Below are 27,657 nucleotides of genomic sequence, written 5' to 3'. Positions count from 1 at the left end.
CAATTGGAGCGCAGGGTCTGGACTGGCTAAGGAGGAATATCACAACTCCACTACCCTCTCGAACTCAATACCTGCATCCTGTAAGCCCGCCGCCACCCTCCCCCTCCCCCTCCCTCCCCCTCCCTCCCCCTCCCCCTCCCTTCCCCTCCCACTCCACCGGCCTCTCAGCGCCTTTCTCCTGCGGGCCCGCCCTTCCTCCCGGAGCCTAAGCCGGGTGCAGGAGGCGGGCTTAGCGCTGACGGGCTGCGCCACCGCAGCGGAGGGGAGGCGGGAAGGCGGGCGGAGGAGGAGGGGGAGGAGGAGGAGGCGGGACTACGCCGGGCGGTAGCTGGCGCCGAGCGCGGTGGGAGAGGAGAGGGTACCCGGCTGGCTCGGCTGGTGGCCTCTGCCTGTATCTCGGCGCCGCAGCCCTGCGCCTCTCCCGCCCTTGTGTCCGGGTCCGCGGCCTTGGGCACGGAGGAGGCGGCGGAGCACTGGGCTACGGGTAGGTTGCGCGGGGACGGCAGTTCCGTCTCCAGCCTTTTGTGCCGCAGGAAAGGTGGCGGTGATGGTGTGTGGGGGCTGGGGGTGGCCCCCGTCCCCGATCCCCGGTGACTGTCCCCGTCACGGCGCCGCCCCTTCCTCCCGCCTCGTGTCCGAGCCGGGCGCGTGGTGTCGGTGCCGTGTTGGGGAGCTCGGGCTGCGCTGGCCTCTCTCGGGGATGGGTGGCGGGGCAGGCTTGGTGTCCCCTGGCCTCCGTGGGCCGGTCCCCGGAGGGACGCGGACGGGGAGCTAGGGTCTGTTGGGTTGGGTGGGGCCCGCGCGGGGTGCGGGGAGCCCGCAGTTTCCTGGCACAGGGGTGGGGCCCGCAGACGCCGTGAGTGTGCAGCGCGTGTGAGCGTGCGGGGGCGTGCGCCCCGTGTGCGCGCGCCGGGCGCTCGCCGGGGAGGTGCGGGGACTCCGCGACCCCGGAGCGCCTCTCCCGCGGTGCCGCGGTGCGGAAGTCGGGGCGCGTTGGCGCGCGCGCCAGCTCCGTGAGCCCCGCCGTGCCCGCACCGCGGGACAGCAGGCCCGGGAGCTCCATGGAGAAGTCGCTCTTTCTGGGCCTGCTGCGACTCTGAACGCGCGGCTGGCAGTGCGCTGGGCTCGACTGCCCGGGCCAGATAGCGCCTCGGGGCTAGCCTCGGAGGCTTTATCTCTCGGACCCTCCTCGCCTTGGCAGCCACCCTGGGGTGAGGCTGTCCGTGCCGGCCGATCACCGCCGGGGGCGGGCGGGCTGGAGGGCGGGCGGACCGGAGGGTGGTGGCCGTGCGCTCGGGGATGCGGGCCCGGGGCTGGCCTGAAGCGAAAGCGGCGGATGTTGCTGGGCATCTCCGCCCTCGCCCCACCTGTCGCGGGTGGACTTTAGGGCGGGTGGACTTTGGCGAGGGTGGGAAGCGTTAGAAAAAGGGGTTCGTGGCAGGCGGCGATCCGATCTTTTGAGTAGTGGGCCCCATTGTGAAGCTGCCAAACTCTCTCTAGTGGTGGAATCCGCACATCTCCTGCCAGAAAGGAGATGATCAGACTAAGGTGGTCCGTCCTTTTCCCCTTGCAAGTGTTCCACATTCTCAAGGATCACTGTTTCTCCTCCTAGGAGGGAGGGTTAATGATTTGTGCGGAGATGAGGTAGGTGTGTATATGTGTCTGTGTGTGCGCGTGCGCGCGTGTGCATTCGTGGATGTGTGCCTGGCTGGGCTGCATAGGTAAAACAAGAGCTGGAACTTTTTAACCAGAGGAGGAAGAATGGAGGCACTAGCATTTTATAGTGTGCTTGCCACTCCTTGCCGAAAGGACAATTCTTGCACAATTGTACAACTGTTACGATTTTACAAAACTTCGTTTTACTTTTTTTTTTTTGTCTAGAAAAGCAACCCTATTATTTAGGTTTAATAGTTGCTTTACTTTGTTCTATTTTCATGGAGCAGATAGACATTGGGGGATAGAAATGACTGCTTCCCAAAGTTGATTTTCTCAGTTATTTTAAAATACATTCTGGTTATTATTGCTGAGGCTCGAGGTACTTTTTGAATTCAAGGACAGGATTTATGCTTAACATTATTGCATGAGTGTTTGACAGATTCTTGTTTTCTTTTTTTATTATGTAATGATGTATTTTGTAAACTTCAAAATAAATAGGGTGGAATGTAAGAGTTAATGAGCACGAGATCTCCTAATTTGATGAGAACTGGTGTACGAGGTGGTTTCCCCCATTATTTATATTTATTTAATTGTAAATGGTACTGTTACTAAAACTATCCCAGGGTATGAGATTCATTTATTGACTTAACTCAATGAATTCACATCTTTTCATATTCTTTTGAGGAGTTAATTTAAAAATATTTAGATATATTTAAAAGTGTATTTTAAAAATTGGCTTGGTGGGTGGCTGAAGCTGCTTAGGAAGTGAATAGCAGGGGTCATAGTTGGAAGCCAACCAGGCAAAAATAATATTGTTGGGGACTCCATCTTGCCCAATGGTTGGACTATGGTTTGGGTTTGTCAGCGCAGGGACTTGGAGTAGCACAAATAGGAAGAGAACAGTCTTGGCTTGCTTTTGTGTAAAGTGAGGCATTCTTCAGAAAAAAAATAAACAATATAAAAACTTTTGGAGGCACATGGCTCAAGTGGTAGAGCACCTGTCTGGCAAACCTGCGGTCTTGAGTTCAGATCCCAGTATTGCTAGAATAGCAGCAGCAGCAGCAGCATGCTGGAAATAGTAAAAGGTATAAACACAATAAAAAAAAATTCTTTGCTGATCTGTAGTCCAGGGTGGTGATTGGTCTTCTCCAGAGATGAGGTGGATTTTTGTCCCCAATTTATCAAACTGGTACCAAGTTTTAAGTTTACTCATAGAAAGTTAGTCACAGCCTGCACACCTGCACTCTGGTCAGACTGCTTTCTTGTAAAAATTGCACATAGACTTTCAATTCCAGTTAGTGTCAGTAATATTTGCAGCAAGACAGTATTTTCTCCCAAAGTAGAAGGATGACTTCACATGGTAAGAAATATTTGTAACCTAGGTTTAAATTGTATTAGCAGAAGTAAAAAGAAAATCAATGTTAAGAGTTTTTAAAGGGGTTGCTATTAAAAGAGCTGAACCTAGAAAGAACACCACGATTTTGTCTTTCTGAACCAATTATGAATTGTTTTACCATGCTGGTGAAGTTAATGGTTTGTAAGGGCGATGTTTTTAAAAAGTCATATCCTATTTAGCATTTTTTCAAAGCTATTGACAATTTAATTTCACATATTTCAAAAAGTAAGTATATTTTGAAAGGTAACTCAGAAGTGATCATGTAGGAATAGCCAAGCATTTTCTCCATGTAGTGTGTTTTGCTTTGGGGAATAGATCACTTTATTTCTGTGCAATGTTTTATTACTTGGGAGAGGTCCATTTTGCTTTTACTTGTTTTAGAGTAGCATTTGACTAGTGATTACAAAACATTTTCACTACTCTGAAAGGACTTGTAAATGTTTTTTTCTATTTTTTCCAGGTGCTTTATTTTTGGTCATTATTGATTTCTTTTAAATTAGCTACTCTGAAAAAAAATCTGTTTTTCTTTTCTAAGTTTTGGGAATAAGAATTAGAACATTACTCCTTTACTAAATTCATTTGCCTAAAAGGGACTTTGCTTTTCTTAGTACAATCGTAAATACTTAAATTGTATTTATTTACCAAGACTCAGAAAGGCCTTCATATTTACAAGATGTGATTTTTCAATTATACTGTTTACTATTTTTTTCTTGTTATTTTGTTAGTGGATCTGTACTGATGCCTGAGATTTATGGATTTGTAGGGATGGATTTTGTATAGACCTGAACATTTTTTCCCCTTTAGAGATTTTTCTATTTGGGGGAAAGGCACTCATTTTCTTCTGGGTTCCTGGTGTCTTGTGAGTTTACATGTATGAAATTGTGCATTTCCATGTCCATGTGTCTTCTCTTCCATATTGGACTGAGCCTTCTTTACCTTTTTTCCAGTGCCTTTGCAGTACTGAGATGTTTAATAAGAGAGATTCAAGAATACCATTGTATGAATAAGTGAGGAACTGAATGGCTATGTGCATGTAGACAAAAGTTTTCCTCAGATATCTTTGCAATGCCATTATTAAAAAAATCCATGGCTTTCCCATTGTTATATATTACTTCTGAGTACAGTAAGAATGTAATTGCCATATTGGGGCAGTGTAAATCATTATTACATGATATTGCCTATGAACTGAGACATACTTTTGAAGCCCTTTCTTCTTTACCTGTGACAGTACACATCATGTTACCTGGGAGTTTGAAACACCTGGTAGTTAATGTTTGCGAACTTTTCTATTTGTACAGGTTCTTTTGCACTTAGTTGTTGGGTGTGTTTTGCTTAGTCACCTGTGGCTACTCTACCCTGTGAACAGGATAAGGAAGCTGTGGACAGCTCTTGGTCTTGTTTAAGATTTCCTGTTCTCATTGTTTACAGGATACAGTCATTGGCTTTTGTTTGTTTCAGCTTCTAAGAGCTGGAAACATTGTAACGTATAGCGAGGATTCTATTTATTTCAGTTTGTGTTTCTATGTATACTCCATCTTCTAAGAATTTCAAATGAGTCTGTCTTGTGGACCACTCAGGAAACAATGTTCATTGATATCCTTCCCAGGCTTCATGCCAGGAGAAGGCCACCATTAATTACAAATGTTAAAGATTTTTGAAGTATTCTGAAAGTGGAACATTTTATTTGAAAAGTATATTTTCTGGGGGAGTTTTAGACTACAAACTTCAAATTGCTATTTATGGGAGATGGAAAACAAAACCTTTATTACATTTCATAGTAGATTCCTTGAGAGGTGATCACCATCCAGCCTGCTTCTGCAGGGATGGTAAGTACTTAGTCACATACAAACCACAAGCAACCTCAGAATTGAGTGAAGAGCAGTAATAGGAGGAAGCTCCTGCACCTTAGTTTCGCCCTTGCTAGCTTCCCTTGGACTTTGTTTAGATTCTATTTTGGACTTGGCATTGACCGAATGCATAATCAGTCACTGCACTTTGTTTACTATGAAATTACCACCATTTCCTGGACTTGTTCATCAGCTCCAATGCTGGAACTGGATAATTACTTTAAAGCTCCCCTGCTTTCAAATCTATGCTGAGTTTTTAAGTTGATTTCTTGATTTTGGTGTTGGAAAAAGGTGTTTTAAAACGTAAATTTCCCCAATGTATTTAAAAGCTTGAAAAGAATATATTCCCAAATACTTGAGAGAAACTATATGAAAATATTAAAATCAAATATAAAATATTTGATTGAAAATATCTTTATTGAGGATTAAGACATCAAGATTTTTCTCATGTTCCCTCTTGATTCCCAGTCATATTTGTAAGAGTCTCAGTCAAATCTGTTGTGTATTATTGTGATTGATGTAGCCTTGAAAAATAAAGTTAGATACCTATCTGTATTTGTTATCCAAATGAATAGACAAATGAATAGCCAGCAAGGACTGAGTGACATATTTTTTTCTGCTTTAAAATTTGTGATTAAAAAAAAAGTGTAGAAATGCCTACAAGAAAGAATCTATTATTTAGAATGGTTTTGTAGCAAATATTCCCCTAGGTACACTGAAATCTTGTATTTTTGAAGCTGGAAATTTAAAGCCAGTAATAAAACATGCCACCCCCCATCAATGTTTCACGAATGAGAAAATAAAGCTTTTAGATAAAGTGCATCCTCTTAAACATTTAAATAATATTCCATTTACAGAAATGGATTAATATACCTTTTTTTAAAGGAGACGATGATTAGGTACAAGGCTTACCACTGAGTAGTGGCCACACGAATGTAAAGATGTCATTTGGAGTTCTCCTTCCTACCCAGATTCTCAGTTGGTCTTATTGGATTGAATTCTTTAAAGTTAGGCCAATAATATTTTCCTTGTGGAGTAAAAATTAAATGATATAATTACATGCGGCTTGTTACGCAGAAGATTCCCCCAAATTAGATAGTTTTTAATCCCATTCCCCATTAAAATCTATTTACTTTAAGATACTAATATGAACTAACAGTAATACTGGGGGAATTCTTCAGGGAAATTATGTGAAATAAACAAGTTATTAGAAAACAATTTTTGTTACATTAGTTTATATTAAAATCAGAAGCTTCATTAGTGATAGGGAAACAACTTTTAATTATCTAGATTTCTTGGTTTATTCAGTTTTAACAGTAGTTAATGATAAAATATATGAAATGGAGCATGTCTGTTATCCATGTGCCAAAACTTGCCAAAAGCTGAAGAACATGATAACCTCTAGAATGATAATTTTGGCGCATTAGCTCCTCTAGTTGCTCAAGCTGAGGAAGCAAATAACCTTTCTTTCAGCAAATTACCTTTTCAGCAAATTCAAAATCCTCTGTGCTGGTTAGAAGTATAAAGTAACAGAGCCCTGTCTTTCCCCTCACTACTTGTCTTCAGTTTGGGGCATGATGTACAGGACGCCTGCTTCAGGTTCTGCCCCTCTGTAAGTAGGATGTGCCCATTTTACTTGTCTACTCATTCTCCTTCTGTTGAACACAACAACAGGATCCTCAACAACTAAGGAAACTTTTACCCATAGAAAAAGGCTTTGGGGAGTTTTCTTGGTCTCAACAAATTAACCCAATTAACTGAGGAGGTAGGAGATAAAGATAGATTCTCTTACACATTAATTCCCCCTGGCACAGAGGAGATGCTAGAAATCATAAGCAAGGTGACATCCAGAAAGAAGTAAAAAGAATGTTCTGGGTTTTTTCAAAAACATTTTCCAATAGCCCTCTAATCATTTTGTCCCACAGCAGTCTTACGAGGGTTTTTGTTTTTCCATTGCTATTTTATGGCTCAGAGTAGACACCAGGAATCAATTTTATAATAATACTATCACACTTCTGTGAAATGCATTGCCTGCAGGACAGAATCACTTACCTTATGGCATTGGATCTACTAACAACTGTATTAGGGATAGATTGGTATGGCTGGCCTCATTTTAAAGATTACACTTGCTTGGTCTTGGTGGCTCATGCCTGTAAAATCCTAGCTACTCAAGAGGCTGAGATCTGAAGATTGTGGTTTGAAGCTAGCCTAGGCAGGAAAGTCCGTGACACTTTTATCTCCATTAACCACCAGAAAACTGGCCGTGGAGCTGTGACTCATGTGGTAGAGTGCTAGCCTTGCACAGAATTGCTCAGGGAGAGTGTCAGGCCATGAGATCAAGCCCCATGATGGACAAAATAAATACATAAAAATAAAAATAAATTACTGTTAATGCCAGGTCAAGAGGCAGAGTTCTCAAGCCAGCCCAGAAAGAAGACCGTTTATCTTAACTCACGTTCTCCCCTGTGTATTAATGAGACACGGATGGTAAAGTCAACACTTAAGCATCTAATTTTTCTTGTCTCCATGGTTAGCCTAATTAAATCCAAGAGAATGAACAAGGTGCTGGAGGACTCATTTAGCTGAAAACACTCAAAATTATTTTCTGTTTAAATAATCAATTATTGTGTACTATATAATCTGTACCTTCCAGTTTCATTCTGTTTTGCAGATGGAATTGCTATAATGGCTTTATAATTTTTGCTACTTGGTAAATTACAGGTTTATTTTTGTATTTCATGTTTAGTATCAGAAAAAATTATTATGCCTGTGCTCCCTTGAGAATCTTTGGAAATTGTACAGTGACATCTTCTGGGATTTTGTCTGGTAAGTTATAGTTTACATTTTCTGGTTGTTAATTGGGACATGAACATATCACACTATTTTAAGGATTGTATAAGTAGGTTAATGTGAATTGTATTATTGTAAATATGTATTGTTCAGTTACAAAATTTTTAATGGGTAGAGCTGAAATGATAATCAGGGAATGCTAAAATTATTTCAAATGTTGGCACTTTGTATTTATTTTCCGTTTCTGAAATTCCTGTAATATAAAGGCAGTCTCTTGGAAGAATTAAAAAATGTGGTAATTGGGAAAGTAATAGTATAAGTTTTATATTATGCACAAGAGTAGCTAATTTTCAAAATTAGTTGTATAGCAGTTGACTGCAAGAGTGGCCCTCCTTTACCACATTGTGACCGTTAGCATTTAAGAGTGTTCACTGTTCTTCTCCTTTAGCTGTCTTTCTTTTCAGTGTCATCCATGTATCTGTGCAGGCACAGTTGTTTGTGTCACTCCAAGTCTTTCAACAGGAAGATTAATCATTATCTTCGTAAGACTTCAGCATTTATTATTTAGAGAGGTCAAATAATCCATGGAAAATTCAGTTTCTAAATAAGTGATTTCTGAATTAGTAGTCAGCAACAGAATAATTCAAAGACATGCTAAGTAGTGTTGTTCAGTAGATGAAGCTATTCTGTGAAAATGCGTTAAAAAAAAAAAAAAAAAAAAAAAAAAAAAAAAAAAAAGATCAGTCCTGGACTTGAGCTCTGTCCCTGAGCTTCTTTTGCTCAAGGATAGTACTCTACCATTTGAGCCACAGTGCCACTTCTGGCTTTTTCTGAGTGGTTTATTGGAGATAACCAATGCAACAACGCTATACACAAGACAATATTTTGGAAACAATCTATACAGCTTTGGGGGAGTGGGTGGGGAGGAGTGAAAGGAGAAAATTGAGGGAGGGTTAACAAAGTTGACAAGAAATGTACTCATTACCTTACTTATGTAACTGACACCCCTCTGTACATCAACTTGACAAAAAATGTCAAAAAATATTCTCACAGATTTTCCTGCCCATACTGGCTTCAAAACACCATCCTCAGATCTCAGCTTCCTGAGTAACTAAGATTACAGACATGAGCCACTGAAAATGCATTTCAAAATACTAAAAAAGGAAAACATTTGTAAATTTTCCAGTGGTGAGGGAAAGCAGAAGAAATCTGAAAATGCTAAGTACAAAAACAATTAGAGAATATTGTTAGGAATAATGTGACTGGGTCACTAGCTCAGCCAACAAAAATAAAGGGGTTAGAAAGTATAGGAATGTGTGTGTGTGTGTGTGTGTGTGTGTGTGTGTGTGTGTGTGTGTGTGTGTGTGTTTGTGTTACCATCACTCTTCTGTATGCATATGCATATATGTTTGTATATGGATACATTTATGTTTTTATGTGTATATTTTAGTTACAGTGGCATTCTAGCATAGATACTAAAGGTAAAAATAGGGGCTGGGAAGGTGGCTCAGTGGTAGAGTGCTTGCCTTGCATTCATGAGGCCCTGGGCTCCATTTCACAGTACCACATAAGCAGAAAAAGCCAGAAGTGGTGCTGTGGCTCAAGTAATAGAGTGCTGGCCTTGAGCTGAAGAGCTGAGGGACAGCCCCAGGCCCAGAGTTCAGGCCCCATGACTGGCAAAAAAAAAAAAGAAAAAAAAGGTAAAAATAAATTGCCTTAAGTGTGATTATATTTGGGAGTTAATAAGTTACCAGTCATTGAAGATGGGACACAATTTGGATGACCCTTAAGATTCTTTCTGAAATGGGTGTCAGTGGTTCATGCTTCTAATCTTAGCTATTAAGGAGACTGAGATCTAGAGAATCAGAGGTTTGAAGCCAATCCAGGAGAAAAGTCAGACTGTCTAACCAGCAAAAAGCTGGCCTAGAGCATGGCTCAAGTAGTATAGTGCTAGCTGAGCTAGCATAAGCTCTGAGTTCAAACTCTCGTACCAGTTAAAAAACTTAGGAAAAAAGAGATTGCTTTTGACTCTGAGATTGCACAGTCCATAAATTTTAAACAGTTTGGAAAATCATATAAAACTTGGAAGAATGTGATAAAGACTTCTCTTGTTTCTTAAAGTAAGTCATAGCTTACATATGGTAAAAATATGCTCAGATAAGGTGTGCAATTGGATTCCTTCTGCAGATGTATCCAGTTGTGTGATGGCCAAGACAGTCAGTGTATATAACTCTCAATTTCCCTGTGTCTCTTTGTAGTCTGTTCCCTTTCTGCACCCCAGCTCTTAGCAATGAGTGGTTTCTGACCCAAACTTATGCATTTTTAAGAACATCACACAGATAGAATTATATTGTACATAGCATTTTCTACCTCCATATTTAATTTGGTGCACCCCTAGTTTGTACTTCTTCTTTAGAGAGTGGTATTCTACTGTACAGCTCTCTTTCCCCAAGATGGATGTTTAGATTGTTTCTAGTTTGGGGGTAATTATGAATGACCCTGTTAAAAACACTCATATTCAGGTGTTTGTGTGAAAATGTATTTTGACTTTCCTTGGGAAAAATACCCTGGTGTGGGGGTAGCTGGACTGTTTGATAAGCATTTGTTCAAATTTTTTTTCCAGTCCTGGGGCTTGAACTCAGGGCCTAGGCACTGTCCCTGAGCCTTTTTGTGTGTTCAAGACTAGCCCTTGGGGGTTGGGAAGGTGGCTGAGTGGTAGAGCGTTTGCCTTGCATACATGAGGCCCTGGGTTTGATTCCTCAGCACCACATAAGCAAAAAGAAAAAAGCCAAAAATGGTGCTGTGGCTCAAATGGTAGAGCGCTAGCCTTGAGCTGAACAGCTGAGGAACAGCGCCCAAGCCCAGAGTTCAGGCCCCATGACTGGAGGTCCCCCCCCACTCCCACTCCCCCCCCTGCCAAAAAAAAGACTAGCCCTCTACCACTTGAGCCACAGTACCACTTCCAGATTTTTTTCTGAGTAGTTTATTGAGATAAGAGTTTCACAGACTTTTCAGCCTGGGTTAGTTTCGAATCATGATCTTCAGATTTCAGCTTCTTCAGTAGCTAGGATTACAGGTATGAGCCACCAACACCCAGCTTCATTTCTTCAATTTTATGAGCAAGTTTCAAACTAATTTGCAAAGTAATTTAATAGAACCAAGTGCATATAGATGAGAAAGCTCAAATCTCATTCAGCACATTTTAATTTTATATACAGTTTTAATAACTTTAACAGGTATTTTCAGATCACAGTGGATTAGACACAGTATACAGTATATTAATAGGCTTTAGTGCTGCTGTTAGTGATTATAAGCAGGTAAAAATGTTTTTAGTCACCAAAGTGACTAAAAATTTCAGACCCCTCAGTTCCTCCTCAGTTCAATTAAGTCAGTCACAAATCTGGGGCCTGAAACACAGACACCAGTATTTTTTGAAACTTCGTGTATGATTTTCACTCTGAAGCCAAGTTAGGAACCACATGTTAGAATGACTGCATGATGGAAAGGGCACTGAGCATAGATCCAGGGGAACTGGGTTGTTAATGGACACTCAACAGCCTGCATGGCTCTGGGCAGGGCTCTGCCTTCATGGATGCAGTATCCTCTCCTCTGTCACCACCAAGAACAAAGGAGGTTCCAGGTAGGTAAGCTCTAGGATGAGTCTGGAATTAAAACCAGGTGATTCTAGTCACTACAGTACTAATTATTAGCCATGCTTGTGAGACCCACATCTCTGTGTTCTATGTGGTTCATTTCAACTGCTTAGTTCATAGAATTTTGTAACTTGTCTGTTTTGTACATTGGAGATACTTATCTTCATTATGTTTTCACATAGGGTATTTCTAAGTACAGTAAAGCATATGAACAGCATTATTATTGGGGGGGTGTCGATGTGAATTTTTTTAGATAAATGTCAGTTTTAAAAAAATTCCCCAAATGCAACACTTTTCAAAAAGAATTGTTTGTTTAGTTATCGTGAACAAAATTAGGTATTTTCAGAAATGATTTAAGAAGCGAGGTTTCTTTCTGTCTTTCTTTCTTTCTTTCTTTCTTTCTTTCTTTCTTTCTTTCTTTCTTTCTTTCTTTCTTTCTTTCTCTCTCTGTCTCTCTCTGTCTTTCTTTCTCTCTCTCGCTCTCTCTTTTTTGGGTCCAAGGCTAGCGTTCTACCACTTGAGCCAACAGCACCACTTCGGGCTTTTTTTTCTGCTTATGTGGTGCTGAGGAACCCAGGGCCTCATGCATGCAAGGCAAGCGCTCTACCATTGAGCCACCTTCCAAGGCCCTATTTTTTAAAATTTTATTGTAGTACAGAGGAGTTACAGTTATATAAGGTACATTTCTTGTTGAACATTGTTACTCCATTGTTGTTTTCCCATTATCCTTTCCCTGCCCGAAGATGTAAAGTTCATTTCTGACATAGTGTTTTGTGAATATCATTGTTGCAGTGGGTCATCCTTTGTATTTCAGTATTTATTTCCCTTCACTTCCCCAAATCAGATAAATGTTATACAAGATGAAGGGTACCAGAATTGAAGACAGAGATTATCAGGGATAAACCAATGGAAAAAAATGAAATAAGAAGAAAGAATTAGATACAGTACATCAAGGCCACATCAAGGTTGACAACTGAAAAAAAGAGCTGTTATTTCCATGTCTTGGAGTTAATTTCAATTAGCATCTTTTTTGTTGTTGTTGTTGTTCATCATGGGGCTTGAACTCTGGGCTTGGGTGCTGTCCCTGCGCTCTTCAGCTCAATGTGAGCGCTCTACCGCCTGAGCCATAGCACCACTTCTGGTTTTCTAGTGGTTTATTAGAGATAAGAGTCTCATGGACTTTCCTGCCTGGGCAAGCTTTGAACCTCAGATCTCAGCTTCCTGAGCAGCTAGGATTGCAGGTGTAAGCCACCAGAGCCTGGCTTAGCATCATTTTGTATGGTCATATGTACATAGCTCTTGAGCGCTTATAATTCCTTGCCAGTACTATCCTAGGCATATATTCATTATTACAAATGAGAGAAACCATAGGGCCTATGTTTCTTTGGGTCTGACTTACTTCACTTGTGATTTTTTCCAAGTCTTTCCATTTCCTTACAGAAGAGGCAATGCCATTCTTTCTGATAGAAGCATAAAATTCCATTGTGCATATATACCACATTTTCTTTTCTTTTCTTTTTTGGGTCCGGTCGTGAGGCCTGAACTCTGGGCCTGGGTGCTGTCCCTTAGCTCTTCAGCTCAAGGCTAGCACTCTACCACTTGAGCCACAGTGCCACTTCCAGCTTTTTTCTTTATGCTTATGTGGTGCTGAGGAATCGAACCCAGGGCCTCATGCATGCAAGGCAAGCGCTCTACCACTGAGCCACCTTCCCAGCCCCTACACCACATTTTCTTGATCCATTCATCTATTGAGGGACATCTGGGTTGGTTCCATATCTTAGCTATAGTAAATAATGCTGCTACGAACATAGTTGTGCTGGTAGCTTTAGTATACCCTTGTTTGTGACCGTTTGGGTAAATGCCCAGAAGTGGGATTGCTGGATCATTGGGAGTTCTGTTTAGTCTTTTGAGGAACCTCCATACTGCCTTCCAAAGTGGTTGAACCAGCTTATATTCCCACCAACAGTGTAGTAGTGTTCCCTTTTGGACACGTTCTGGCCAGCATCTGTTATTATTTGTTTTCTTGATAATGGTGAGGTGGAATCTCAATGTGGTTTTGATTTACATGTCTTTTATGGCCAGTGGCTGAGCATTTCTTCATGTGTCATTGGCCATTCTCATTTCCTCTTCAGGGAAGTCTCTTTTTAATTCTTTAGCCCAGTTATTAATTAGGTGATTGTTTCTTTGAGGATTTGTTATGGGGGGGTAATTTTTTGAGCTCTATGTATATTTTGGAAATGAAACCCTTGTCTGTTATATAGCTAGTGAAGATCTTCTCCCAATCTGTGGGCTTTCTATTTATCTTGCTAGCTATATCCTTTGCCATGCAAAAGCTCTGCAGTTTAATGTGATCCCATTTATATAGCCTTTCTTTGATTTGTTGTGTTTCTGAATCTTTATTTAGGAAGTTTCAACCTGTCCTGAGGAGCCCTAACATATCCCCTATCTCTTCCTGTAATATTTTCATTGTCTCTGCTTTTACTTCAAGATCTTTGATCCATTTGGAGTTGATTCTGGTTCAGGGTGATATATAAGGATCTAACTTCAATTTTCTACATGTGTGTAGCCAATTCTGCCTGCACCATATGTCTTTCTTCCATCTGATAATTTTGGCTCTCTTATCGAAGATTATTAGGTAGTCATAGGTCTGTGGGATCATGTCTGAGACTTCGATTCTATTTCATTGGTCTTCATGCCTTTTCTTGTGCCAGTATCAAGCTGTTTTCATAACTAAGGCTTTATAATAGGGTTTGAAGTTTGGTATTGATATTCCCACAACACTGTTAGAAGCTAAGATTTCTAAGTGGTATTTTCACAGTACTACTTCATGCCAAATTTTTCACAAGCTTGGCCCCTGGGAATCTGTCTAAGTTGTGTCGATTCTGTATGGGTTGACTACTGGTTCCCAGTGCAGCAAGTCTCCTGTGTGCCGTGGGAGGGCATGTTTGCTTTGAGCTAAATCAGAAGTTATAGTGGGGTATTGTATCCTATGCACAATATTTTAAAAAATGTGTACTGGGTATATTTTTTGTATGTGTAAATGTTATTTCCCCATTTTTGAAGGTGTTTAGTTTGTAAAATTCTTTATAGAAAGTAAGTATTGTAAGTGAAAATATCATAGATTGAAGGTTAAAGAATAGAAATCATGCCCTTTTCATTTTTCTTTGGGAAAATCAAACATAGTATCTTTTTTGTCACATTATCTTCTGGTCTTAAATAATTTCTGTTTACCTATAGTAAAAAATTTATTATTATTATTATTATTTTGCTGGTTCTGGCGCTTGAACTCAGGGCCTAATCTCTGTCGCTGAGCCTGTCTCTTCTCAAGGCTAGTGCTCTACCACTTGAGCCACAGCATCACTTACTGCATTATTATTTTTTTTTCTGGTCCTGGGCCTTGAACTTCTGTCTGGGCACTATTCCTGAACTCCTTTTGCTCAAGGCAAGTGCTCTACCCCTTTAGCCACAGCACCACTTCTGGCTTTTTCTGTAATTTAATTGAAGAGTGGGTTGGCTTAGAGACATGATCTTCAGATCTCAGCCTCCTGAGTAGCTAGGATTACAGACGTGAGCTACCAGTGCCTGGTAAGAGGAAAACATTTTAAATAAAGCTTTATTGTTAGTTGCTATTAAAAATTTAAAAGCACAATCATTAGAATGATTATTGTGAACTATTTGGATCAAATGTCTGCATATATTACTTTTACAGGATTCAAAAACATTGAAGTCATAGGAGCCAGAAAAAGGATAGAAAATGTCTGGTAGGGAAAAGTGGCTATAAAATGTCTTCATTGGCTCTAAGGGCTGTTTGGAATTTCTTTATGAAGTGCAATAATTGAGCAAGTACAGTGGAGCTCCAGTCTCAAAGCCCAATACAGTCAGAGACAGACATCCGGCAGAGTGGCTATGGGGGATACCTGGAGGGACCTAAGTGCGGATTTAGCTCAGCTTCTGTGAACTTTCATTTGTCTTACTTTCCATGAGAATTACATTATACCTAGACCATACTAGTTCCTGCATATTATGAAAAATACTTCTGTTAATCACATTTGGTTTATGATGCGGGAGAATAAAGATGTGTTAAGAGAAACCAGAAAAAAAATCATCAGTGTCTTAAGTTGGGAGTATGAGTCTTAACAACCCAATTCCATGCCTTTTGATATCTCAGCTACATTGTAGGGAGTTGGAAATTCTTAAGTAGGTGAGCAACTGATACATAAATATGCATAATAGACAAGCTAAAGAACCAATTAAGTCTTGGAGTTTCTTAGATTAATTCCAGATAATAGGATACAATATTTCTCAAAGAGAATTCCACATAAAGTTGTGAAACTAACCAGCTATTTTCAGAGCTGTTTTTATTTTTAGTTTATTTTTGAGTTTAATTTTATTGTCAAATGTACAGAGGGGTTACAATTGTTACATATGTTAAGGTAGTGAGTACATTTCTTGTCAAATTTGTTACCCCTCCCTTGTTTTTCTCCCACCTACCCCCTCAGGCCTCCCCTACCAAGTTTTACAGTTCATTTCTAACATATTGTCTTGTGAGTATAGATGTGACATTGGTGCAAAGTTTGTCCTTTGTTTCACCATTTTGTTGTTCCTCTTCCCTTCCCTAATTCAGATATACATAAATACAATACCCAGGGTACCAAAATCAATACAGTGACAACGGGATAAACCATAGGGGGAAAAACACAAAAAAGAATATCACATAGTACATTAAAAACAACAACAAAGAAAAACCTCTTGTTGTCATGTCTTGGAGTTCATTTTGCTTAGCATCATCTTATATGGTCATATGCACATAGCTATGGAGTTATTCTGCTCATATACTAGGATTATCCTAGACATATACTAATTATTACAAATGAGTGAAACCATGGAGCCTGTGTTTCTTTGGGTCTGGCTTCCTTCACTTAATATGATTTTTTCCAATTCTTTTCATTTCTTTTTGAATGGAGTGATGTCATTCTTTCTGATGGAAGCATAGAATTCCATTGTGTATATATACCACAATTTCTTGATCCATTCTTCTACTGAGGGGCATCTCGCTTGCTTCTATATCTTAGCTATGGTAAATAATGTTGCAATTAACATAGTTGTGCTGGTAGCTTTAGTATGGTCTTGTTTGTGGTCATTTGGGTAAGTGCCCAGAAGTGGAATCGCTGGGTTGTAAGGTAGCTCTATGGTTAGTCTTTTGAGGTGAGTCTATTCAAGAGTTATGCAGACTCTGTCCATGGCACACCTTTTGAAGTATGGAGTTTCCTCTCTATACTTGTGTGTTGTGTGCATTTTATAACTTGGGACCTCTGCTTTTTCTCTCATCAAAATTCCCAGTCATGTGGCATTCAGTGTTTCAGAAATGTACACAGTATACTTTTTGTTTTTGTTTTTGTTTTTGTTTTTGTTTTTTAGAATTGGTGTCATTTTGTCTGGGGTCATCTGTATGGATTCTCATGTACTAAGGAAAAAAACTCCACAATAACACTAATGAGCATATGTCCAGGGATTTCATGTCTCAAGATAATTCAGGGTCATGGGTACTGGTTGGATTTATGCGAAAATTTCATATTGATGACCTTTATGTGTCATTTTAAGAATTATATTTGTATCAAATACTTGATTTAGAAGTTTTAATTTTTGTCATTTTATTAGCATATATTTACTGTGTACTGTGGTCTCGTTGCCACATGTCCTTTGTGCATAATGTAACTTGCTTAGACTCACCCCTGTCATCATTCTCCTTTATCCCCCTTCATTTCTGCTTAAAAGTTTCAACAGGTTTCATTGTTCTATTTTCATACATGCATATAAAGTACTTGAATTCATTCCATCCATTCACCTTCCTCCTTTTTAGTATCCATTCCTGAATAGAAGTTTTACATTCCCTTCATTCATTTTTAAAGTATATATTGTTTGAAGGTTTTTGCCATGGTATTTCACACATGCATATATTGTACTTTAATCAGATTAACTCTTTGTATTATACTCTCTCCCCATTCCTCCACCCCATTCATTCAGCCTTTTTCAGTGAGTTTCATTATGCTTTCTTAATTCACAGATGCGATGTGTTTTGATATTATTGACTCTTTACTTGTAGTTGAACATTTTGTGTGTGTGCCATTACTAGGGCTTTAACTGAGGGCCTAGATGCTTGTTCTTGAGCTTCTTTGCTCAAGGTATAGCGATTGACCCACAGCTCCATTCGTGGCCTTGTGGTGTTTAATTGGAGATGAGTTACATAGGCTTTGCTGTGACTTGTTTTGAACTGCTGTCCTCAGATCTCAGCCTTCTGAGTAGCTAGGATGACAGGTGTGAACCAGTGCCTGACTACACAGTTTTCTTCCTGACAAGAGTAGAGAAACAAAATGTATTTTGTCCTCTCCACTGTCCTTATAATCCTTTCAATCAGTCCCACTATTATAAACACATTCTCCCTTTCTCTCTCTATGTGTGTGTTGTATGTTATGATCATGTATGTGTTTGTATATGTTTATTTTTTTAAGTCCAGATTCCACATATGAGAAAAAAACAAGTGCACTTTGTCCTTCTGAACCCGGTTTACTCTGTTTAACATGTTGCTCTCTAGTCTATCCATTTACCTGAAAATGACATATTTCCATTATTCTTTATGGTTGAGTATTACTTCTTTTTGTTTACTTAGCACATTTTCTGAATTCTTTTATCAGTTGTAAGACATCTGGGATATTTCCATAATTTGGTTGTTTTCAATAAACATGCGTTTGTAAGTGTCTTTATTATATCTTGGCTTAACTTCCTTTGGATAAATGCCCAAGAGTGGTATGGCTGGATTCTCTGGTGGTGCTTTCCATAGTGGGTATACATAGTTTACATTTCCCGCAACATGTATGAAGCTTCTTTTCCTCAACAACCTCCCAATTATCTGTTGTTTGTGCTCTCTGCGATGGTCATCCATACTAGCATGAGAAGAAAATCTCAATGTTGTTTTGATTTACATTTCTTTTACGGCAATAAAGGTTGGATATTCACCATGCATTCATTGGCCATTGGAATACTTTTGAGAATTATCTGTAAAATTCATTTGCCTATTTATTAGTTTAAAGTTTAATTTTTGGAGTTCCCTGTATATCTGGATTATTGTCAGGTGTATAGCTGATGAGATTTCTCCCATTCTGTAGGCTGCCTCTTCAGGCTACTGATTGTTTCTTTAGCTGTGTAGAAGCTTTGTAGTTTGAAACCTTACTCTTATTTGCTGAGCTATTGGAGTTCAATTAAGAAGTCACTGTCTATGCCTTGGTGCTCTGTCATTTTCCTTATTCTTATCAGAGTAGTTCCCAGAAACAAAGTCAGTTTTAAAAGCACTGCTCAACTACAAGTTGTGTTTTCTAGTTTTATTTTCTGTTGTGGATTTAATCTATAGAATTGTTGCCACTTCTGTTACTATAAGACTTTTTTTTTTCTTATTTTCTCCTTTCTCGCAATATCTTTCTTTTCAGATACATACGGAAGGTATCAGTAGCAGCACAAAGGGCAGGTTGGGTCTTTGATCTTTAGCAGTCCTGAGAGTAGAAGGTAGTACTGGAGTGATTTCATGGTGCTAAGAGTAATGTCTGGGCCTGGGTGGGTGGCTCAGTGGTAGAGTGCTTGCCTTGCATGCATGAGGCCCTGGGTTCCATTCCTCAGCACCATATAAGCAGAAAAAGCCGGAAGTGGAGCCATGGCTCAAGTGGTATTGTGCTAGCCTTGAGCTGAAGAGCTGAGGGACAGTGCCCAGGCCCAGAGTTTAGCCCCCAGTAACCAACAAACAAACAAAAAAAGAAGTAATGCCTGTTGTGTATCTCTATGGTGATATTTCTAAGTGTGCTTTGCAATCCTCCATCTTGGCAGCTTGCCTTTTAGATACAGGTTTATTTTGCAATACAAAAACTGCTGAGTCATGAATACGTTTGCTAAAAATAACCATCTCATAAGCAGTTCTTTCATGTTAAACCCAGAGGAATGTGCTACAAAGCATAAGCTATCTCTAGTTGTAGTTTTGGTGACTAATTTCCTCATGAATGCTTTGTAGTAAGAAATATGGTGGCTGAATGTAGTTTAGTGATACAACATATATTTAGCATGTGTGAGGCCCTGGGACAAATCCCAACATTCACACACTAAGAAGTTTTGCTGTAGTGCAGGGGTGGGGTGGGGTGTAGTTGTGGAGATGGGAGGGAAGGGATGGTAGGGGAAAAACAAGGAGGAGGCAACAATGCTTGATAAGAAATGTACTCATTACCTTACTCATGTAACTGTAACCCCTCTGTACAGCATTTTCACAATAAAAAACATAAAAAAAGAAGTTTTGCTGTAGAAGATATTGGACACCTCTATAAATATTTGATGGTACAGTGTAGTACACCTATAATTCCAGCTTCAGGGAGCAAGGGCATGCTGACTTGCAGACTGTTTAATCTTAATATTATTTTTTTAAAGTAGATTTCTGGAATTAGAAAGCATTTAGCCTTTTGCAGAAGGGACATAACTAAGCAGATTGATTGTATTTGTAAACATGACCTGAGAAACTTGCTCACAATTTTGACTCAATATTTAAATCCAGTCAAGAAAATTTCAGGAATTTAATAATGTAAATTTTATTACTTTTTAAAAATTCTATTGTTAAAATGTTGTACAGAGGCGTTACAAGTACATGAGTAAGGCAATGAGTACATGACTTGTCCATCACTGTTACTCCTTCCTTTCCTTGTTGTTGTCCCACTATTCCTTCCCTCCCCTACCTCCCATACTCCTATCTCCCCTCCCCCCTCACTGCCTGAAGTTGTAAAATTCATTTCCAGTATATTGTCCTGTGGGTATCATTGTTGCAGTGGGTCATCCTGTGTCCTTGTTTCACATTTTATTATTTCCCTTCCCTCCCCAGATTAGACAAATGTATATACAAGATGCAGGGTATCAAAATCGAGTACAGTGACAACAGGGGATATGCCATCGGGGAAAGAACATACAAAAGAAACAACAACAACAAATAAAATCACATGGTACATTTAAAACAATAACAATAAAGACAGATCTCTTGTGTCCATATCTTTGGGTTCATTTCACTTAGCATCATCTATCTATCTATCTATCTATCTATCTATCTATCTATCTATCTATCTATCTATCTGTCTATCTATCTATCTATCTATCATCTATCTATAGTAAAAAATGTTGTACAGAAGGGTTACAGTTACATGAGTAAGGTAATGAGTACATTTCGTAGTGAGCATTGTTACCTCTTCCTTTGTTTTCCCCCTACCATCACTTCCCTCCCCACTTCCCCAACCCCGACATTTTAAAGTTCGTTTTCAACATAGTGTCCTGTACATCTTCATATGACCACATGAGATAATGTTAAGCAAAATGTACCCCAAGACAGGGACCAAGTGGTTTATTCTTTCTTGCTAGTGTTTTTAATGTACTTAGAATGCACTATGTGAGTCTTGTTTCTTCTGTATGTTCTTACCCCACAGTATAACCCCTGTTTTCATGATTTGATGCCAGTGTCCTGCATCTTGTATATATATTTTTGTAATTTGGGGAGGGGAAGGAATATTGGGAACACTTAAATGGGGATGCAGGCTGACTTAGCATCGTCTTATATGGTCATTTGTACATGATTTTTGAGCTTTTCAGGTCATCTGAAAAGATTATTCTACATGCATACTAATTATTGCAAATAGCGAAACCATGGGAGCTATATTTCTTTGGGCCTGGCTTACTTCACTTAGTACGATTTTTTTTAAGTCTTTCCATTTCCTAACAAATGGGGCAGTGTCATTCTTTTTGATGGAAGCGTAGAATTCCATTATATATATATATATATACCACATTTTCTTGTTCCACTCATCTACTGAGGGGCATCTGGCTGGGTTGGTTCCATATCTTAGCTATGGTAAGTAATGCTGCAAATAATTGTTTTATATTGAAGAACTGGAATTATAATGAGTGCTTAGTTTAACTATATTGTACCTGTTAACATTATAAATCACATACTTGTCACTCAGTAATCTCTTCTCTGAAACCCAGACTCCATGTGCTACATGCTACATGTGTTCTTTAGAAAAGTAACATGTAGGATGGGGGGTGGGGGGGGAGGGGGGGAGGAATAGGATTGGGATGGGGGGGAGGGGGGAGGCTGGGAAGGGATGTGAAGGGTAAACAAAGGAGGAGGCTGCAATGCTTGGTAAGAAATGTACATATTATCCTGCCCATGTAATTGTAACTCCTCTGTACAGTATGTTCACAAATAAAATTAAATTAAATTAAAAAAAAAAGAAAAGTAACATGTATTAGCAGGAAGCCTTTAAAAATGTAATTTTGTGAGATTCTTGGTTCTACCAGTCATGGTCTTGCTTGAATAACAAGACCTAATAAGCATTTTTTCTCTACAGCAATGAATGCACAGAGATCAATGAATCCACTCAGAAGAGCTGTTTTGAAAATGAACTATTTGGAGCAGGGTACTGATGTTAGCTTAAAAGAAAGACAAACATTTTCAGCTCTTAGAATTGCTCATCAGGAGTTCAGCAAGTAGCATCTGTACATGTAATATTTAAAACAAGCCTTTGATGTCCAGGAAAAAGAGCCATTCAGAAATTTTACTAAGCAGTGACCTGGTTTGTATGGGCCCTAGTTGCTAAATTACATATTTATATAAAGAGATATTAGAAATGCTTAGAAACTTTTTGTTTAACTGGTATTTTCTACAGTATCTTATCTGCTTCAGTAAACTATAGAATACTTCTTACTATAACCATATCTGTTTTGTTTGTTTTTGTTTTGTTTTCTACTTCTAACCTCCCAGGTAGATGTCAGAATTTCTATTTGGATAGTTTTGCCATGTCAGGTGATACTTTTTATGGCATTTTTGGCTGCTGGAACCTTATTGATAGTAATTGTTAATCTAATAATGGAGTGTATTTAATCTTGAACCTTCATACATTTCACTTTCTTCATTTTTCTAATTTCCCACGTACTTAAATTGCTAACTGGCAGATCATTTCTGCCTCTTCCTCTAAGCTATTATGTCCTCTTCCCCTTTGTTCTCATCTCAAAGGGATTCTATGAATTTCATAAGTATTCAAATGTTTTTTCTTTCATGTGATTGTTTCTAACATATCTATAAGATGATTTCTTTGTTGCTTTGTATGTCCCTCCCCCATGGTATAACCCTGCTCTCACTGTATTTGATGTTGGTATAATTTGTGGAGGGGAAGGGCAAAAACAAATCGTTTAAATAGGGATACAGTTGGACCCATTGCAACAATGAGATGTACAAGTTGTTATGTCGAAAAACTAACTTTACAACTTTGTCGGGGGTTGGGGGTTGGGAAGGGGAAACAAGGAGGAGGCAACAATGCTTGATAAGAAATGTACTCATTATCTTGCCCGTGTAATTGTAACCCCTCTGTACGGTATTTTCACAATAAAAAAATTTTTGTAATTTTTTTAAAAAAAGATTTTCCAGTGGTTTGTTTTAGTCTGTCATGATTAGTTTAATGTAGGATCAAACATTTTTGTCTTTTTTTTTTTTTTTTTGGTCGGTCTTGAACTCTGGGCCTGGGCATGCACTGCCCTGAGCTCTTCAGCTCAAGACTAGTGTTCTACCACTTGAGCCACAGCACCACTTCCAGGATCAAACTTTTAATGATCCCATTGACCACCGAACCTGGGCTGACTTTTCCCTACTGAAACTTTGTTCATCATTGACTTGCTTAGCCCTTTTTGCTTTTTGGGAGAAAAAAATTAGCCTAACATTGCTATGAATTAGTACTACCCAATTCCAAGTGGTAGAATCTGAACTCAGAGGTTTTAAGAAGCTTATAATTTATCAAATGAGAATGAAGTAGTTATTGGAAATCTGTGGGTGGCTTGTGTGTAAGAGTCAGAAGAGAACCAGCTCATTTTCTGAGTGAGGACAGATTACTCCATGTCACTGTCTTGGTAGCTCTTCTTGTCTATACTGTACTTTGTGTGTACCTACTGTTTCCTCCTCTGTCTCACTGTCCCTATCTCATTTTTGGTTTTAGAATAAACTATCAGAAACAGGTCCTGCTTGGAGTTGTCCACCAGGTTATATAGTTCAGAACTCTTGCATCTGTCTTTTTATTTTCTCTCTGGGTGCTGACATTAATAGGAAAAGATGGATAGATTTGTCATTTGGCATAGGGTAAACATTCTTTGAGCATAAAAATTGGCCATTTCATCCATGAAAGTTTATTAGCTGAGATATCTAATGTACATAGCCAAAAAATTGCTGGTATTCTGATCCTGTCAGTAGAGAAATTTCACAATAGAATAAGTATGTAGTTTTCTTTATGTTAATAAGATAAAGCCAGTTACTTTAATGTCAGAAGGATTGAAAGATTATGAAATTTTGGCTCAGTGAAAATTAAAAATAGTTTAAGGTTTGGAATAGAGCGATCTCTATATTGGTCTCATTGATGTTTGCTTTCTTTTAGGAACCATGATTGGTTTTCACTTGTTGTAGATATGTGGTAGGATGGTGCTGCCATCTGATTCATAGTCAGCAAGCAGTGTAATTAGAGTATGAAAAGGAAGCAGTCACTTTGGTTTTGCTATTTGACTTGTTTTTGATTTTTTTTTGTTTTGGTTTTCTAGTTGCTTAGATTTTTAAATAGGTATCAACATTTGAGGAAATTCTTCACTTTAGAAAAGTGATTCATTTTATAAAAGAACTCCTGAAATTTATGTGATGGAATAGCCCTTTTCAGTATTTTTTTAAAATCTTAAGCCCATTTTATTTGACATTTTGATTAGTGATCTGCAAGGTATACTCAAAACTGTACAAACTATTTCCAGTTGACAACTAAGTAGGAACAGAGTTTCTACAAAATGACTTTATAACTGTTTCTACTAACCTTGTTTTCCAAAATTTGTTTTACCTGCAACTTTCTAGGAACTTTGCCATTATGTGTAGAACTTCTTGTCATTGACGTTTTTCAAAATGTCTTGTGACAACTGCATGAATAATATCAGAACTCATTGTGAGTCATCCTTCTATTAAACTATTTGAAATAATACTATCATAGGCATTGTAAAATATATAACTGTCAATGCCTGCTATGTTTTATGATTAAATAGTCATAAAATTACATTTACTATCTATATGTTAAATACCACAATATACATGATGGATTTGGTTTAGAATTAACTTGCAAAATATAAAATTTTTTTCTTTAATGTACTGGGACATCAAAAGAGGAACATTTGGAATGTTTAAGAGAACCATCTTCACGGACTCATTCATAACCAAAAAATATTTTTAGGACTAATATGTATTCTTTGCAGAGATTGATCAGCTCGGACAATTGTATTACATGCCCTGAATGCAACTGTAATGAATCACAGTCCTGAAAAGCTGAAAATTTAATCTGAATTAAATGAGGGAAAATCTTAGTTTTCAATAAGAAGTATTTTTGAAAAGTCCTGTGAAACTTGATAAGCTTGCTTTTTATTTGCATAATATTTAGAACTTTATTTGATTTGTTTAATAGTGCTTAAAGGAATAAACGTAATATGGCTGAATGGTGTGTTGCCTTTAGTATTGTTTTCTGAACTTTTTCAAGGTACTGTCATTTTTTATTTAACCTGCCATTGAGTTCTGGGAAGCAGAGAGGTAGTGGTCATTTCATGCTTGCTTCAAATTGTGTTAGACATAGACACCAATCTATCCCTTACATGTCCTGTTACCTTTAGGCAAGTGTTACTTCACGCTCCTTGACTTCTGAAAGGATCCAGCTTGGCTCAAGGTCAATTATTTTCTAACCTGAGTCTGTTTACTTTTAGGAGTGTGCAGACTGGTGCCTAAAATGGAAGTAGATATAAATGGAGAATCCAGAAGTACTCTGACCACCCTGCCTTTGCCCGTGGCAGAGGGGAGTTCCCCGGGAAAAACAGAGGCAGAGAAACCCCGCTGCTCTAGCACACCCTGCTCACCCATGCGTCGGACTGTGTCAGGCTACCAGATCCTACACATGGACTCTAACTATTTGGTTGGCTTCACAACTGGTGAGGAACTCCTGAAGTTAGCCCAGAAATGCACAGGAGAAGAGAGCAAGGGTGAAGCCATGCCTTCCTTGCGCTCCAAACAGCTGGATGCAGGACTTGCACGTTCCTCGCGTTTGTATAAAACCAGAAGTAGATACTATCAGCCATATGAGATTCCAGCTGTGAATGGCAGGAGGCGAAGACGGATGCCCAGCTCAGGAGACAAGTGCACTAAGTCCTTACCTTATGAACCTTATAAGGCCCTCCATGGGCCACTGCCTCTTTGTCTTCTTAAAGGTAAGAGGGCTCACTCCAAATCTCTGGACTACCTCAATCTAGATAAAATGAACATCAAGGAGCCAGCTGACACAGAAGTGCTACAGTACCAACTTCAACACCTAACCCTCCGAGGGGACCGAGTGTTTGCTAGAAATAATACATGAATGACTTGCCCAGAGTTGAAACCACTTTAGGTTAGCCTGTACTTGGCTAGAGAAAAATCTGCTGTACTCTGTACATGACTCTTCACATTATAGATGGTTATTTCAGCTAAGTGTTCCTGGAACATAAAAATTGTTTGGATCAATTCTGAATACAGGAATGAAATCACAAGTACTTAGGATGGGGGCAGGGGGTGGGGAATATCATTCTAGAGCACGCAACTGCAAAGGAAACAGAATGTTGACCATTAGTTTGTATAGCTATTTAGCTAGGAGAAAAAAGATTTGGTACAGTAATTTCATCTTTCTGATTCTGACACTCAAACTGAGAATGTTATCTGCTTGGTTGTTGCTGACTTGTATGATTCATTAGAAATTTATATCTCAAGTACTCAAGTACTTCGCGAATCTCTGTATTTTACTATAAAATGTATGTAATGATTTGTTCTTTTGAAATTTAGAACTTGAACATTGCTGAATTGGACCACTTTTTATTTTTAAATATTGAGTTTAAATATTTTATAACTGGTTTTGCACTGAAAAAAACCTAACATTTCAGATTAAGAGAGTAATCTTTCCTCACTTGCCTCAATAATATTATTGAGCAATGAATTTTTTATTTCCGCATGGAAAGTTATTGATCTCTATGGCTGTAAAATATTTCTTTATAGCGTTATTAAAGTGTGTCTTAATGAAATTAAATTTGGGATACAAAGTATTTATTTTACAATGGGTGTGGGGGGGAAGCTTTTCCAGAAAGTTTCCAATATGAAGTTTTCATAAGTTGAAAAAGTTTCCTTAGCGCTTATTTTCTAATTTAAAATTCATCCAGAACTTCAAAATGGAAAGGATTCTTCTAATTCTGGATTATAGGCATAATACTGTTTGCATCTGAATTTTCTGTAAGTGAGTGGAACTTAAATAGAGGATCTCATGATTTCTCCTATTGAATGTTTAACTAAGTATGAAGTACTACCATTCGTAAGGCATTGGATCACTCCAGTTTAGTTCCATGCATCACAGTACTCATCAAAATTCCAGTTTCTAGGATTAGTGTAGGAGCCTAAAGGGCTTCTACAGTTTTAATAGGTTAATCCTGGATTACTTAACAATTTATGTCAATTGAACTGGTTTAAGTTGTTACTAAAGAAATAATGTCTGAGCTTTAGTAACAAACAACAGCTCAACTATTCTGGAATATATTTTGGAAAAAATTGTGTGTAACTTACCTTTTGTAAACATTTTCTTTTTTTCTTTTTCTTAATCTTAAAGGTGCAATTTATTACTGATCTGGCATTCCTAGAAACATGCAACTGCATATTTTATATTTTCTTTTAGGGACTGTGAGTTTCTTAGGGGTTAGTAATCTTGCTTATAAAATAAGAACACCATTTAATTAATGAGTGGGTTGTTCCTGGTAACAATTGTGATTTTTCTTTAGCCAGAATGAATGGCAAACTTTATTTAGAGCAGTAAGTATTAGAAAACCCTAGGAACTCATAATGTTTATTATACTTTCACAAAGGCAAGCTGTGAAAGAGTCCTGGGAAGTTTGGCCCTTGTCTTACTGAGTTGATCAGATTTCTTGGTGGGCTGGAAATTTTCAGCTGTTGTACATTTTAAAGTAAATTGCACCTTTGTAACATATTGTATTGATGAATGATCACTAAGATGAACTATATCTATACAGTCTTTAGTTTGACAAGAAATAGAATCCTGTCAGATGCCAAAGAGTTGGGATTTTTACGTTTAATGATGAAACACCGTTATTTATTGATGATTTACCCTGTGGAACTGTATTATTTCTAACTATGAAATAAAAGGGTGATGTAAATGCA

The 27,657-nt window shown here is 38.7% G+C and overlaps 1 protein-coding gene across 6 annotated transcripts; it reads left to right on the top strand.

The window, feature by feature from the left end:
* Positions 1–328: 328 nt before the first annotated feature.
* Macir (macrophage immunometabolism regulator) lies at positions 329–27,657 on the top strand. 6 transcript variants are annotated; one of them, XM_070030977.1, is made up of 4 exons: positions 1,361–1,644; positions 4,831–4,878; positions 7,646–7,725; positions 25,179–27,657. In XM_070030977.1, exon 4 carries the CDS (start codon positions 25,202–25,204, stop codon positions 25,820–25,822), a length of 621 nt encoding a protein of 206 aa, XP_069887078.1. In that variant the 5' UTR covers positions 1,361–1,644; positions 4,831–4,878; positions 7,646–7,725; positions 25,179–25,201; the 3' UTR covers positions 25,823–27,657. The 6 variants fall into 6 exon arrangements, with proteins under 6 accessions (XP_069887076.1, XP_069887080.1, XP_069887077.1 ...); XM_070030975.1 differs by lacking the exons at positions 1,361–1,644; positions 4,831–4,878 and adding an exon at positions 329–484; XM_070030976.1 differs by lacking the exons at positions 1,361–1,644; positions 4,831–4,878 and adding an exon at positions 1,016–1,211.

Source organism: Dipodomys merriami, unplaced genomic scaffold (assembly GCF_024711535.1).
Source record: "Dipodomys merriami isolate MVZ:Mamm:240054 unplaced genomic scaffold, mDipMer1.0.p SCAF_20, whole genome shotgun sequence".
NCBI lineage: Eukaryota > Metazoa > Chordata > Mammalia > Rodentia > Heteromyidae > Dipodomys > Dipodomys merriami.
This window is presented reverse-complemented; position numbering and strand designations above follow the sequence as displayed.

Excerpts from the sequence above, each read along its gene's own strand:
- Macir (XM_070030974.1), top strand. The coding sequence starts at position 1,625 with ATGATTTGTGCGGAGATGAG. Across the intron at positions 1,645-7,645 it reads ATGATTTGTGCGGAGATGAG|TATCAGAAAAAATTATTATG; the intron begins GTAGGTGTGTAT and ends TTTCATGTTTAG. Across the intron at positions 7,726-25,178 it reads ATCTTCTGGGATTTTGTCTG|GAGTGTGCAGACTGGTGCCT; the intron begins GTAAGTTATAGT and ends GTTTACTTTTAG.